Source organism: Thunnus albacares, chromosome 21 (genome assembly GCF_914725855.1).
Source record: "Thunnus albacares chromosome 21, fThuAlb1.1, whole genome shotgun sequence".
NCBI lineage: Eukaryota > Metazoa > Chordata > Actinopteri > Scombriformes > Scombridae > Thunnus > Thunnus albacares.
In genome coordinates, this window is record NC_058126.1 from 18060544 (window position 1) to 18074460 (window position 13917).

General features: G+C 38.3%; 1 protein-coding gene across 2 annotated transcripts in view; it reads left to right on the top strand.

The window, feature by feature from the left end:
• Positions 1-3020: 3020 nt before the first annotated feature.
• The window catches only part of ofcc1 (orofacial cleft 1 candidate 1), an 80648-nt gene continuing 69751 nt past the window's right edge, over positions 3021-13917 (top strand). The window contains exons 1-5 of one of the 2 annotated variants that reach the window (XM_044339915.1): positions 3021-3090; positions 7639-7705; positions 8082-8261; positions 11801-11905; positions 12550-12633. In XM_044339915.1, the coding sequence (XP_044195850.1) occupies positions 3073-3090; positions 7639-7705; positions 8082-8261; positions 11801-11905; positions 12550-12633 (454 nt within the window). In that variant the 5' untranslated portion in view covers positions 3021-3072. Of the gene's footprint in view, positions 3091-7638; positions 7710-8081; positions 8262-11800; positions 11906-12549; positions 12634-13917 lie in introns of both variants that reach the window. The other variant, XM_044339916.1, reaches the window with a different exon arrangement.

A 13917-nucleotide genomic window follows, 5' to 3' on the forward strand; every position in this document is an offset into this window, starting at 1 on the left:
ACAGATGAAACTTTATCTTGGAACAACTCTCAACGGTTACAGTTTTGGTAATGGCATGCAGGAGACTGTCTGATATGTCTCCTTCCCCAAAATGTGAAAATAAATAACACATTCATGTGTTATGTTTTTCCCTTTGTTTATATTACATATCAGGTAGATAGTCTGGTAGAAACCTGAGATCTAAATGATGTGAGGTATTAGAATTGTATATTTTAATTTAAACTTCCCCTTGTACTTTTTGTTTCAGTAAGTGAAAGTGAACATGAGAAGGTTACATGAGATGTGTGTGTGTGTGTGTGTGTGTGTGTGTGTGTGTGTGTGTGTGTGTGTGTTGTTAGAGGCTGCGTCATAGTCACCTTGACGACTGTGGTGCAGCTGACCCTTAAGAGGGAGTTTTCGGGCCTCAAAAGGTAACATACCTCTTAATTCATTAACAAAAACAATATTTATGTATAGAGTTACTAATATAATGTGCTTGTTGCTTGGAATATGGCTAATAATCTATTGATATGTGATGTAAATTGTATTCAATAAGGACTTACTTGCTTGAAATTTACCTGAGCAGTTAGACAAAACTCATTTACCCATAATTTCCTTAAGTAAAATAGACTTGCATGAATTCACATTTAGTCCATTGTTGTTCACTGTACACTGCACTACTGAAATATGCTTTTGTAAGTGCACTTGAAAGTGCAAAGAGTACATTTAGAGTAAATGTGCGTGCAAAACATCTTCGTTGCCCAGCGAAGAAGAAAGAACCTGCCCTTTTTCTACCCTTATTGTCAGCTGTGTGAACTCTATGTCTTGAGGGAGACTGGCTGTTGTCAAACACTAAGAAAAGACCTCTGTCCACAAGCAAATAAAATATTCTTTGGTGCATGGTGCCCTGTCCCTCGGTGACTATTGAATTACATCCCTTATCCGTGTTCGTGGAAAAGAAAAAGAATGTCAAGTGAAGATTTCAGGTCGCACTATGCCATAGAAAAGGGGAAGTGCCTTGTCTGGTGCAACACAGACCCCACTGTCATTCTGGATTAAGGGTTGATTGAGTTTAGCTGACTAGATGACAGAGGAGATGGTCATTCTCAGGGCAGGAGAGGGAGACGGAAAAAAGGGTTGCAGGTCAAATATAGTATCATGTCATTTTAGAGGAACAATGTACATATTTGCTTTTTGGTAACCTTATACATACAAATGTTATTATTTGTGCAGTACATCAGGTTTTTGGGTTCATACTGCAGTTTTGAACTGTCATCAATTGTAGTCTTTGTGGACAGAAGGCCAAGAGGCCACTCATTAAAGGAGGCATTATACTCATTTTTGCAGAATTTTGCAGCACAGTTTGTGCAGAGAGAAGGTGTAGAGAAAAGTCAGTGAGTGTCTATAAAAAGCTGCAAAACAAAATTCAAAACAGCAATAAATTGACAGCTGTGTTGTCTTTCTGCTGTTAAACTCTGACCAGAACAGCTTATTCCAGGCATGTTGCTGTGATTAGTTGAAAACAGAGAAACAGTTTTGTGGTGTATGGGTCAAAAACAAATACGTTTGCAGGGAAACCTTGTATAGATAATTTAGCAGCATGCTGGCTGGTAAAGGCAGTGCGTTGTTTGCCATGGGTGTATTGTTCAATAAGCACATTAGATAATTTAAGACAGCAGTGAACTCATACATGAATATCTCTTTGGACTGATACTAACTCAAGTCTAGCAAGTATATTATGTTCTGTAGGACTTTAGGGGTTTCTTGCATGTACTGTAATACATTCGCATATGGCTTTTGACAGAGAGCCTGAACCCCAAGCAGAAAGTGAGTCAGTCATTTATGTGGTTAACAATCGTGTTGGCAATCTCATTGGTTAAGGAGCCAGTATTTGGCAGGAGGCGTGCAGTTTTAACAACTAATGGACTTATTTTTCTCACAGCATCACAATTTTACAGGCTGTATAAAACATTCACACACACACACACATGCGCGTGCACACACACACATGGGTGTATGCACACACACATACACACACACAAGCACACCTCTATTAGTAACCCAGAAAAACATTTCAGCAAATTAAAAACAGGGATGTTAGGGTGTCTTTAATTCAATAAAATACACATGTAAAGGAAATGCTACAAAGTACCTCTTTATCTAAAAGTATTATCCTTCTTTTGTGTAGTTGGCGATAAGCGCCATTGGACACAAATAGACACTGCTGGAAATATAGCTAAAGATTTTTATTCTCCACAGTTGTTTACACAATCAACTTTTTTTGTGGGCTGTGATAAGGTGCATGGATATCCTGTGGTCTTTGCCTAGTTAATGTGTACGGACCGCACACTGGCTCTGCTTTCACTGAGTTATTACGCCAAGTGTAATTTGAAACAATTACAAAAACACTGGCCCACTTGTTACAACACTCATTTTCCCTCACATATACAAACCACAGATTCAATAGCTTTACATGTTTTTCAATCACACCCAGTGGAGCAGTGTTCAGTGTGAAAAAGTATAGCATTTCATCCTAGCTCGCATGGTATGGGATAATCTTTCACATTTTGCCTGGGGTTTGTTTTGCTATTTCAGCAGAAACTTGTGCAAGCCATGTGAATTACCATAAGAAAGGACGATAAAAATACCAAATGATATTGTATCAGATGTAAATGAATAAACTATTTGAATAATCAGGGCAAATAATTTGTTATCTGCGATAATAAATGGTGTTTATTGTCCTTTATTCTCCAAGATGCATTTCAGTTTTAAACACACAAGCAGCAGAGATAATGTAATACTGCATGGAAAGAGGGATTTTGTGCTGCACAGTAAGCTATTTAATGAGGTCTTTTTGCAAATTCTATCTCTAAAAACATTGAATCATAAGCTTAATTTAAAGTTTTAGATTTAAGTCAACAGCAGATTCTCCTCATGTGCAGTTTAGATTCTTAGGAGCCATGCAACATTAGATTTATTTTATTCATTTTGACACGTTTCTCACAGTTTTTTTTTCTCACATTCTGTTTTGCAGGCCTTGCCATTGTTCAGAGGTCAGGGTCAGCCAGTGATGATCTTTTGCAGTTTGCAGAGATGGACACCTTTGGCAGTGTGAGTACAGTTTCACTTCTAGCCCTCATAGCAGCGTAGCAGAACACAAGGTCAGGCCTTGTACCTCCATCTCTCCCTCTCTGAAGGTGCTGGTGCAGCCTGACCATTGACATTTAGCATTCCTCTGGGTTCTCAATGGGGGATTGAGGGGCGCAGAGGCCAGTGCCTGGTTCTCAAGGGTAAAAACAAAAAGGCTCTTGAAAATCCCAAGGAGTTCCCATGATCCTAGAAAAGACCTTGATCCGACCTGTGTTAGATTTCCATTCCATGGATTAGGGCACACAAAAAGTACATATTTGGCTGATTTATTTTGTCTTTTGCCCTGGATTTCGGACAATGAATTGCAATGTTTTCCTAGACTGACACTGAAATATTTGGCATGGGGATTTGGCAATAATGAGAATTTGTATAAGTTTGGCAGTGTAGTCCAGGAAGATTTTTTCATAATTATTCAGCATTCATGATCTTCACTGACATTTCTAAGTCAGCGCAGAAGCTTGTAGTGACATTTTAAAGTTTTCAAAGTCATTTTTCAAGGTTTTTTCCAGTAACATACATAATCTGTTAGCATCAAAGGAGCACACATGCATAAATAATTGACTAATTCACTTAAAGGGGGCCAGCGTAGATTAATTAAGCTTGAATACTAATTATGTTTTCTGTCTACACCAACTGATGCGGTTGTTGTGTTAATAAGAAACTGTTTGGTGGGTCACAATTACCGTGCACATATAAGGCTGCTCTATAAATTAAGATGGTTTCACATTTTCAGGGTAGAATTGGCTTTGTATGCCTTTGAAACAAAATGCTAACCTTATCTTTCATTATTTGAATACAGATGCTTTGTAGATGTTTTCATTATTCTTATGACATTTTATTGATATGGCCGTCTTTTTTTTTATTATACTGATAGATAAAAAGAGACTTTATAAACATGAAAACAAAATCAACTTTTATGTCTTTACTGATTTTGCAAGGACTTCATAGTCTCATCCTTATCATGTCTTTCTATAATTTCACACACATATATGAAGATGTGATTTTATTCACTTGCCACTATGTGTATACATTTATTCACATTCAAACTCTGATCAATGACGCTATAAGAAGTCCACAGGCAGAATAGAACAAATGTGACAAAATGAATTTTTAAAGTACAAATTAGAACTCAAGGAAGAGACAAAACATCTCTATATAAAGCCGGTAAAACTTGTCAAATCCAGAAACACTCTTGTCCTTGACTCCTTTGCCTAGCACACAGGGTGCTTGTCTGAAAATGGTAGCTTTAAGTAGCTCTGTGAAGACGAGGTTTTGCTGTCTACGCTCCCCTGGCAAGCAGCGCACACAGGGACAGAGGAAGACAGCTCAAAGCTGGGGCCTTGTTTACAGCTGCGTGGGGAAGAAAACAGGCAGACGTAAATGAGGGTTGACGGTTTCATGAAGCACAATTGGTTGATGGCAGATTCAATGTGACTGGGCTGAACTGGGCGATGATCCGTACAGTATGCAAAATTCACTTTCTAGCTGGTCTGTGCCCACCAGCCCCTAGCAGCAAGCGGTCTTCCCCAAGCCCTTCTAGCTATGCCTTTGAATGCAACAAGAACTGAACAAAGCATTGTTGTGCTCAATTCCTTTTGACAACAATCACATTTACAAAGAAAGCAAGAAAAAAAAAAGTCAGGGATTTTTTTTGTCACCAGTTATAAATGATTTTTTTCTCATGTTGACTGCGCAGTAAGCATTTTGTCTGCTGCGAAATGAAATGTGGACAGAAGTGGGAGGGCTTTAGTGGGCATGTGTAGATGCCTCCAGATGACAAGAGAATGAACTTGGGGACATATGTGTTGTTTTACTGTATATGCATGTTGTAATAGACCCAAATTTCTTGGCACATGGTTTTGGTGCAGCACCATAAATTTTTATATATTTATGGGTAATGTGACAGGGCAGTTTTAAGATATTTGAGCCTGCACTCTGTATAGTTTTGAACAGCCATTCCCACCTCTAAAAGTCCACTATAGTTCATAAACGCCTATGATACTTCTTTTTCCTCAGGATTGAATTGTTGTTTATGATTTTAGAAATGCAACATCTGCATGTTCCATCCGGTTATGGCACATTAAACAACAGTCCTTGTATTACAAGGAGCATGCTGTCAATGTCAGTGGGGTCTAGGGAGCGAGATGAGAACCAGGCATTTTTCTTAGCTCTCTAGACAGAGAGGCTCACATGGTGCTGTGTGGATTAGATTTTTAGTGACAATGACCCAAAGCATTAGGCCTGGGGTGTATGTACTGTACTCCTTCTGTGTACTTTCCCGTGTGTGTTTACTTGGCTTTTTTTTCCCCCCTCACTGTAACTGAACTTAAGGCGAGAATACATTCATAGTGATCAGAGGACTTATTGACATTTGCAGGACATGGAGCTAATTTACTTTGTGCAAAACATGGGCACTGTTTGAAATGGGGCCAAAACAAAACTGTGCCCAGAGGAGAATTGATATGAAAATTACATAAGGAAAAGAATAAAATAACTATACAAAAACTTCAAAAAAAAAAAAAAAATCTTATGTAAAATTTCATGATATTACTGCATACATGTACATGTACTGAAGGCTGCTATATATTACACTTTTCAAGAGAGAGATAATATTGAAGAATATTCTGTGCAGTAAGTGAGGTAATAAACAAAAATGTGTTGGTTTAGCCTAAGATAAAACTTAATGGGATTTCTCCTTTGATTTTTGCCAATCTATCCAAAGTGCCTTTAGCCCTGAGGGCAAAAACAATGATTTGAGAGATAAAGGAATATTATCCTCCTCCATTGTTCTAATTTGATGATTAATTACATTGGCAAACAAAATATCAACCCCAACAATCAACTTTCATAGTATATTTTCCCTATCAAGTAGGAATATAATTTACTGTAGACGCACTTTAGTTTAAATATATTCTTCATGTTTGCAAAATTTGCTTTGAGGTTCCAATAATGTTCAAAAATTTAATATCATATAATGAATGCTAATGTCATGTAACCTATTTAAATGGCCGCTTTAGTTTACAACACAATATTGTTTAACTGGGTTGGTGTGATATAAAGCAAATGGTGATTGGGTGCAATTTTTTTATGAGCAGAATTACCTGATTAATTTTCTCATAATTGTTTCGGGGAGTTTCTCCATTTGAATATGCACCCAAACACTATTTGTCTTGCAGTAAGGTGTATAAAGTGTTTGATGAAATGAAAATAGGAAAATAAAAGAAAATACAGGGAGACAATCGCCACCGATCCTACGTATGCCAGTCTCATACTCCACAGTATGTGCAACTCAGAGAAACTGATTGGTACCCAGTCGAAAAGAAAATGGTTTTTAAATAAGTTACAATTAGATAAGCATTAATCTCAGTGGTATAAATGAATGTCTTGCTGTAGGGCTTGTTGAATGTAAAAACAGATTTACAAAAACTCCTCTTACCAGATTGGTCTGGAAGTAGTCCTCCTCGATTTTAATTGCTCTGTCATTTAGAGTCGAAATAAGCCCCCCACCCATTCTGCCCCTTGATTTTTCCTTTGAAATTAAATATTGTATACAAATACATGCTGTTCATGGGCATGAGCACAGTTCATCATTGAAATCTGCATAAAATGATGCTTAAAAAGCTCCATACGCTTTGAGCAACAGAGCTCTTTTATATGCTGCATTCTTATGTAAACATATCCATAACAAAAACAACTACTTATGCCTTTTACCTCAGCATTCTTATTGTTCTGCCTGTCCGCAGAAATGAGAGAAATGTGGGACTGCAGAGTTTGTTCCACACACTCCTGATTTCAAAGGAACTCATACTTGCTTTTATACATTCCTCCTTCTTTTTCTTTCCATTTCATGCCAGTGTAGACCACCTACAATACTAGTTGAAATAGTGTTGACTAAGCATGTATACACACACACACACACACACACACACACACACATATATATATATATGTATATATATATATATATATATATATATATATATATATATACAATGTGCTTTGTATCACATTTGTGTTTGTCATTGCTTTTCTTATAAATTCTATGAAAATTCTCCAAGCTTTACACAATAGCAGGGACCCGGCATGGTGTTATTTAAATACTATTGTTTCCTCTCCTTTGAGACTTTCTAGGTTGAGTTCATGTATGTAATGAGAAGTGTGCCTGGATTTCCATACTCATTTGCACACCGAGTCTGTGTACTCTCATGCAGCCTGTGTAAAAATGCATAATATAATCCAGGAGAGTGTTGTTGCCCATTCATTTTAGAAACAAGGAGGAAGTATTTTAATGTGACCTTCATTACACATTCATGTCAACTTTTCTTATCTATTTATGATTAAATTCTTTTCCACTCCTGTTGTTCAATTAGTGCTTGACCCCTTTAGCGGCGATGTAAATTAAATGACATTTCAGTGTCGTCCCATATTTAAAATACTGCGTTAGTTGCGGATCATAAATGATGATCTTCATTCTGCAGCTAATTTATTCATTTAACAATTTCCCTCCAGAAGTTACAGCAGAAGGCTCTGCAGCAACCTAAGCAGAAGAAATCCAAGTCGGCTGAATTTCTGATGGGTGAGTCCTGCTTGATGAGTTATTGCTCATAATTTGTGTAAGGATTAATTAACTAATTACAGACAAATGGCTTTGGGCTAAATTTTGCTCTTGCTTGTCAGGGCGCAATTTGTAATTATTTTAATCATTTCTTCTTCTTCTCTTTTTTTTTTCTCCTCCTCCTGCAAGATTCTGATTTAATTTTAACCTAATTGTGTTTTAGTGTCATTCGAGGAGGATGCGCTTGAACATTTTGGGGCAGAGAAATCACCAATAGAAATATTTTGTTACAATTAAGTATGCTTTGTTTTATGTTGAGTCGCTTTGACCTAACTCTTGTATTGCCCCTTCATGTCACTGTTTGTATTTTTATTTATGTTTCTACTTATTTTGTCAGGGAGAGAAGAGAGAGCCGCTGTGGTGGGCATAGACAACCCAGCCTTCGATGGAGGAGGAAGAGCTGAGCCTTCCCTTCCTCCGGTTTGGCTGCGGAGAGAAATTCGAGGTGACAGGCCAGATAGCACCCTTGCAGCTCACCAAAAAAAAATGGAGCTGCAAGCCCCTGCCAAAGAAAGAGGTGAAGCTTCATTCTTCATTAGCCTCAAATTTGTTGACAGTAGATGTGTTCCTGATCTAACCTTTCTCTCACTCCCTCTCTCTTTCTCTCTGTCTCTCTCTCTCCATTTGGGGGGCCCTTGGTCCCTGCATTCCAAAGCAAGCGTGTCCTAACAAGCAACCCTCGTATAACTTCTTCCTGCTCTGGAGAATGCTACAGTAGTGGGTGTTCTATCTCTATCTAGAAGTACCCTCGACACAATCAGCCTTGACTCCCACTCTCAGCTACATGCCTTGTGGTGGGCTGGAGTCATAGGAGAGTGCATTTACATACGCTACTATGCTACCAAGCCGATCCGCTGTCTGTGTGGTGTACTCACAACGCCCCCGAAACACGGCTTAAGGCCAATCAGGCATACAAATATGCCCCCTTATAATTCAGTATGTCAGGGAGAACTCTTGAGGAATGGGATTGTAAATTAGGATGCGTTCAAGGTTGTGAGCGTGCCAGTTTTCTCAGGGATGAGTCACATGTTGGATTCTTGATTTAATGTGGTTTATTTTGCTTTTGCTGTGCTTGGCTAGTAATTATTATCAATTATTGCCATGATGTTTAATGCACAAGAGGTAGGATTGTACTTTAGCGTAGTGTGTGAAAAGGGCTACAATATGAACGAAACTGATTATCTTCCAGGTCAAGACAGTCAGACCCTAAACATATGACGTAAGGATAATAGTGTAAAATCTAAACAAATAATTAATAAAACTATCTCATTGGTTGAAAATAATGGTCACTGTAAACTTGCTTTAGAAAAGCAATCAACTATTGCACAAGTCAGCATCTATGCTTTTGTTTTGTTTTTCACTCTCATTTCAAATTTATGTTGGTGTTGAAAACACAGATGGTGTCCAGTATATAAGCAATCTTATACAAAGTAGACCAAACTGCAGATATAACTGTCAGTAAAAGTCTGCTCTTTAGGGCTGTTTTACTGTTTGTCTGTCTCATCGTCTCTTGATTACATATAAAATTTGATCAGTTGAAGTCAGATAGTATGAGGTCTCCTCAGTTTGGGGAGACATGTAGTGTCCTACTATTAAACAGCAGATAACTGAGAGTAATACTATAATTGGACAAGTGATCTGGGCATTCATGTAACACTTTTCTCTGTGTTTTGGAACTGTAATGTAGGCAAATTTCATTGCCTACTCCTTAACAAGGACTGTGGAGAAGTGATGCACTTTTTGATTGGTCAAAAGTCCTCAAGTACTTTTCCATCCACTTGTCTATATTGATGTGGAATTTATTCATAAAAAACCTGAAAGGAAAAAGCCAATATATTGCAAAAACTTTTTAGACCTTACTAATTTAGCAACTTTGGCAACACACCGATACATGACTTGATGAACCAAGACCCAAAAATAAAGAACACAAATCAAAATTATATTAAAACATATAATTTCATTTTAGAAAGTCACTACAATTTTAAGTAACATTTGGATGTAAGCATAACTATTGTAAGCAATTTTTCACTGCTGCATTATTAAAGTAAAACAAACAGATAGAGGAAAAAGGTAATGATGTTCCACCGATTTAAATTTTAAATGAGTAAAATTAAACGTCCTACTCCGACATCGTTTTTAAAGAGTACTGTTAATAAAACACAACTAACCCTTACCGCAATTCTCAAAAAACTGTTTTATTGAGACTTTAAGATCCATTGTCTCTTCATTTACTGATGTAGACACTTTTTTGAACATCTATTGGCATGCTGATGAGTTGAGATGAGTTCATTTTAGTTTCTTCTTTTTTTGTTCAATTAACTGGAGATGTTAATTAGGTCACTTGCTGTACACTTAAAGCATATATAGTAAATTAACTTATCTATATGGTAGTTTATTAATATTTCAATAAATGTAATACCCACACAGTCACTATATTAATATGTTTCTATTAGCAGGGTTGTATAAAGTCCATTTACACCTTCTTATCACATGTATGTCTCAAAGGGCATTATATATATATCACACACTATGTGTTTTATAGCTTTATGAGTTTATAACTTAATTTTCTTTGTGGTAATTTCACTGAATATAGGATTTACATAAGCTATAAGTCACTAGTAGCACAAAATAAGCAGCACTTTTCATTGGGGAGTGTGAATATGCTGAACAGTTCAATGACTCGTGTGCCTTTATTGGAAGATCACAAAGGCAGATTGTTCCATGTTTGTGACATTTCTATTTGGCCTTTCCCAAAGTCTTCCATCTCTTTCATCCTCTGTTAACAGTAACTCTGGCTGGCGAGAAGTGCTAGTTGTTGATATTGTGCATGTAAGAACAGATAATTGAAATTTTCATTAGAGAGATGAACTGGAGGACAGCCAGACTATTTAGGTAAATCACAGATATGATTCAAAAGGCGATCCACGAAGCTACTACCATTATGCAAATTTAGTGTTTGAAAAAAGGGTTTCATAACCTCAGAGCTATTTGCAGAGAGACTCTCTGTTAACGATGTAGAGGGATTTAACATGTGAATTTCACAGTCGATTTATGGCGCCGTTGAAGAGTCATACGGCTGCTCCTCGTTTAATAAGTATTTCAGTCTGACTGTTTAACTTAGAGTAAGGACAGAGTGTGAAAACCTCATGCTGATATTTCATATGAGCACGAAAGAATCCCAGTGAGCTTTTTTGGGTAGTGGCCTCGTGGTCCAGTGGTGCACCTATGCAAACACACTTACTCACATTTTTATGCGTCCAAGCGCGATACTCTCAGACTTCTATAAAGGAGATCCTTGTGTGGAATATATAACATGATTTTATGCACCATGCATTTTTTTGCCCCACCACCTGAGAAATACAAGTAAAGCAATTTAGATTGGAGTGAAATATTCAAGGACTGTAATGAGAATGATTTGGGGTTAAGAAAGCTGCTTGGTAGGGTGTACCCTTAATAGAGAGAGCCCCGGAGCCATTGGATTCCCATAAACTCTGCGGAGCAGACTTGATACCCACAGGTCAGTGATTGCTAATAAGAAGTCAATGAGACATGGGCTCAGGTTATTTTCCTTTGGATCTACTCCTCCAAACTTGCCCGGTCCTCTAGGCCGCTGACCTTGCAGTATTTAGAAGGTATTGTCTTTGAAATTCCAGGTACTTTTGAGCTTGTAGACTTTCTCATTAGTTCCTTTTGAACACGGCAAACATATGGCAGTCGTATTTAAGAGATTGCCTGCCGTGACCTTTTGCGGCATGCTAATTAGGCCCCAGAGCACCGCAGGCCGTGGAGAGGTGCGCTGAGAAACCCAGCAGTCTCTTTGCCAGTTCTCTCTTTCTGCCTCTGCACTCGTGTCTCATCTTGGCTCTGCCTTATCTGGTAGCAGCCGCTGCCCCTGCCCTTCGACAGTGTGGGTTTCAAAATTAACATTTCGCTTCATGTGCTTCTAATAACCACTAACCTGAACCTGTACAACTCCCCTCTTCCCTTCCACGCCATCCCCCCACCGACTCCCAACCTCTCTTTCTATAATTCTCTTGCCTCCCGCACTTTCCACAGGAAATGAACGTGCCCAAAATTACTTTGACCCGACGTCGGCGGAGCAGACAGACCCAAGGCATTGCAGGATGGCTGGGGTCAATGCTGAAGATGAGCTGGAATTAAGTATGCCATTCACTGTCATAATAGTTCTCCTCGGTTCATTAAAGTGAGGTGAGAAAGATCACTGTTAGCAGGCCGCCATTTGTGACGGCAGGACAGTCTATGTAAATACACCAAGTGATGGCATCACTAGATTGGCTACCCGACTCGCTGTCATTGACGAAGGTCACGTAGCGTTGGTCAGTTTTCATTTCACCGTGGCTTTTTCTTTCCCCTGTCAAATGACACATGCAGAGCCATATCAATAGTTTTCAGCCCCCTCCTAAAGTAGACCTATTAAAAGCAAGCTCTTGGGAGCCAAGTAATATGCATGTTATAATGAAACATGGCTATTAATGGAGAAGCCATTTCACCTGTATCTTTTGGATATCACTGCCGTGTAATATCAAAGGATTCCCTAAACCAAATCTCATCATATGATGACAGGCCGGCTAACAGGCATGTTAATGCTCCTATTTCATTACCCCTCTGCATACACTTGATTTTCACCCCTCTCCAACCAAGGCTAATATCTATGGTTTGCATGTAAAGATGTGGTTTAGATTGACTTGTCTGATAAGTAGAAAGTAATTTTGTAGCACACAAATGCATGTAATTTTCTAGCACCTTTGAAGGTATACTCATTTTATAATTGTTTTGACTTGTAGCAATATTAAATGCAGATGAAAACAGACTGTATCAAAGAATGGCTGCGTTGCTGGATGAGGAAGACACCTTCATAGACATACCTGGTACGTATCCCCACATTACTCATTTGTCCTGGTTATTTGGAAGGAGTAGGTTGCTGGTCCCTAAACTAAATTGCAAAGATACAAATTTTAATTTGAAACAGTTACTTTACATTTACATCACATAACTTTATTTTAGAATCATTAAAATGTGAAAATTTAAAGTAGGTAGGTAAGAATATTGTTAATTCATTTTTGGATAAGAAATGTTTTTTCCACTATTCAGTTGATATGGTCCTGATTTCATTTTCATTTTTGGCATAAATACTACATTAACATTTTTATTGGATTTGAAGCAATATTAAGGTGTTAAACTGCAGGTTAATGTGCTGCTTCGACACATACCATGTAATTTATATGGTGATATATTGATAAATATACTTTTACAACCATTGTGATGACAGTGGTGTCACTGAGTGCTAGTCTTTAAGGTACAATATCTTTAGGATAAGGTCAAGACAGTGTATTTATAAACAACCTTGACAAAAATAAGACGCCACATTTTCCACGAACACTAAAAGAATAAAACATAGAACAAAGAATATGTCTAGAAATGGACCCTCACCAGTAGTGAGTGCTTTCCAAGCACAGCTATTGTTTCACAGTAGGCGTGCCTTTTCTCATTAGCACAGTTTCATTTAAATATGTAGCAAACCAGGCAACATTGAGGTGGTTTAAGCTTAGCATTGTTCTGGGTGAAGACAGTCGCACCAGATCCTGTTGACATGACGCACATCTCCCTTGTAATTCCAGCGCACAAGTGATGGGTTTAGGCCCGCTTCAACACGGTAGAATTTAGCCGGCTCATATTATTTGCCATTGTCTTGGATTTAGCTGTACCACCGAGATTAGCAGCACTATCCATTGTCTTGGAATGTTCATGAAATCCCACAGAAAAAGTAAAGAGGATCTTGGATTAACAGTTCCTCCATGCAATAGGCTGAGAGACAGGGAAGGAAAGAGAGAGAGAGAGAGCTCGTACTTCAGTACTGTTGGAGTCCAACTGCGATGACTGCCAGTTAGCACTTCACCAAGCTACAATAGACTTCAAGACAATCACCTTACGCTGTTGTATGGATGCCTCCCACCGGTGTAGGCCGCAAGTCTTCTTTTGCAGCTGCAGAACCAGATCAGTGTATGTCAGTGCTGATCCTGACATTTTGTGACTGCTTCTCGGGCCTTTGTCTTAGCTTTTACAGCCCGCCACAAAGCACCATACACATTTCACAAGAAAGAGCATGAATAAGACAAAGTATTAATGAAATGGACACTGGCCAGTACTGTAGA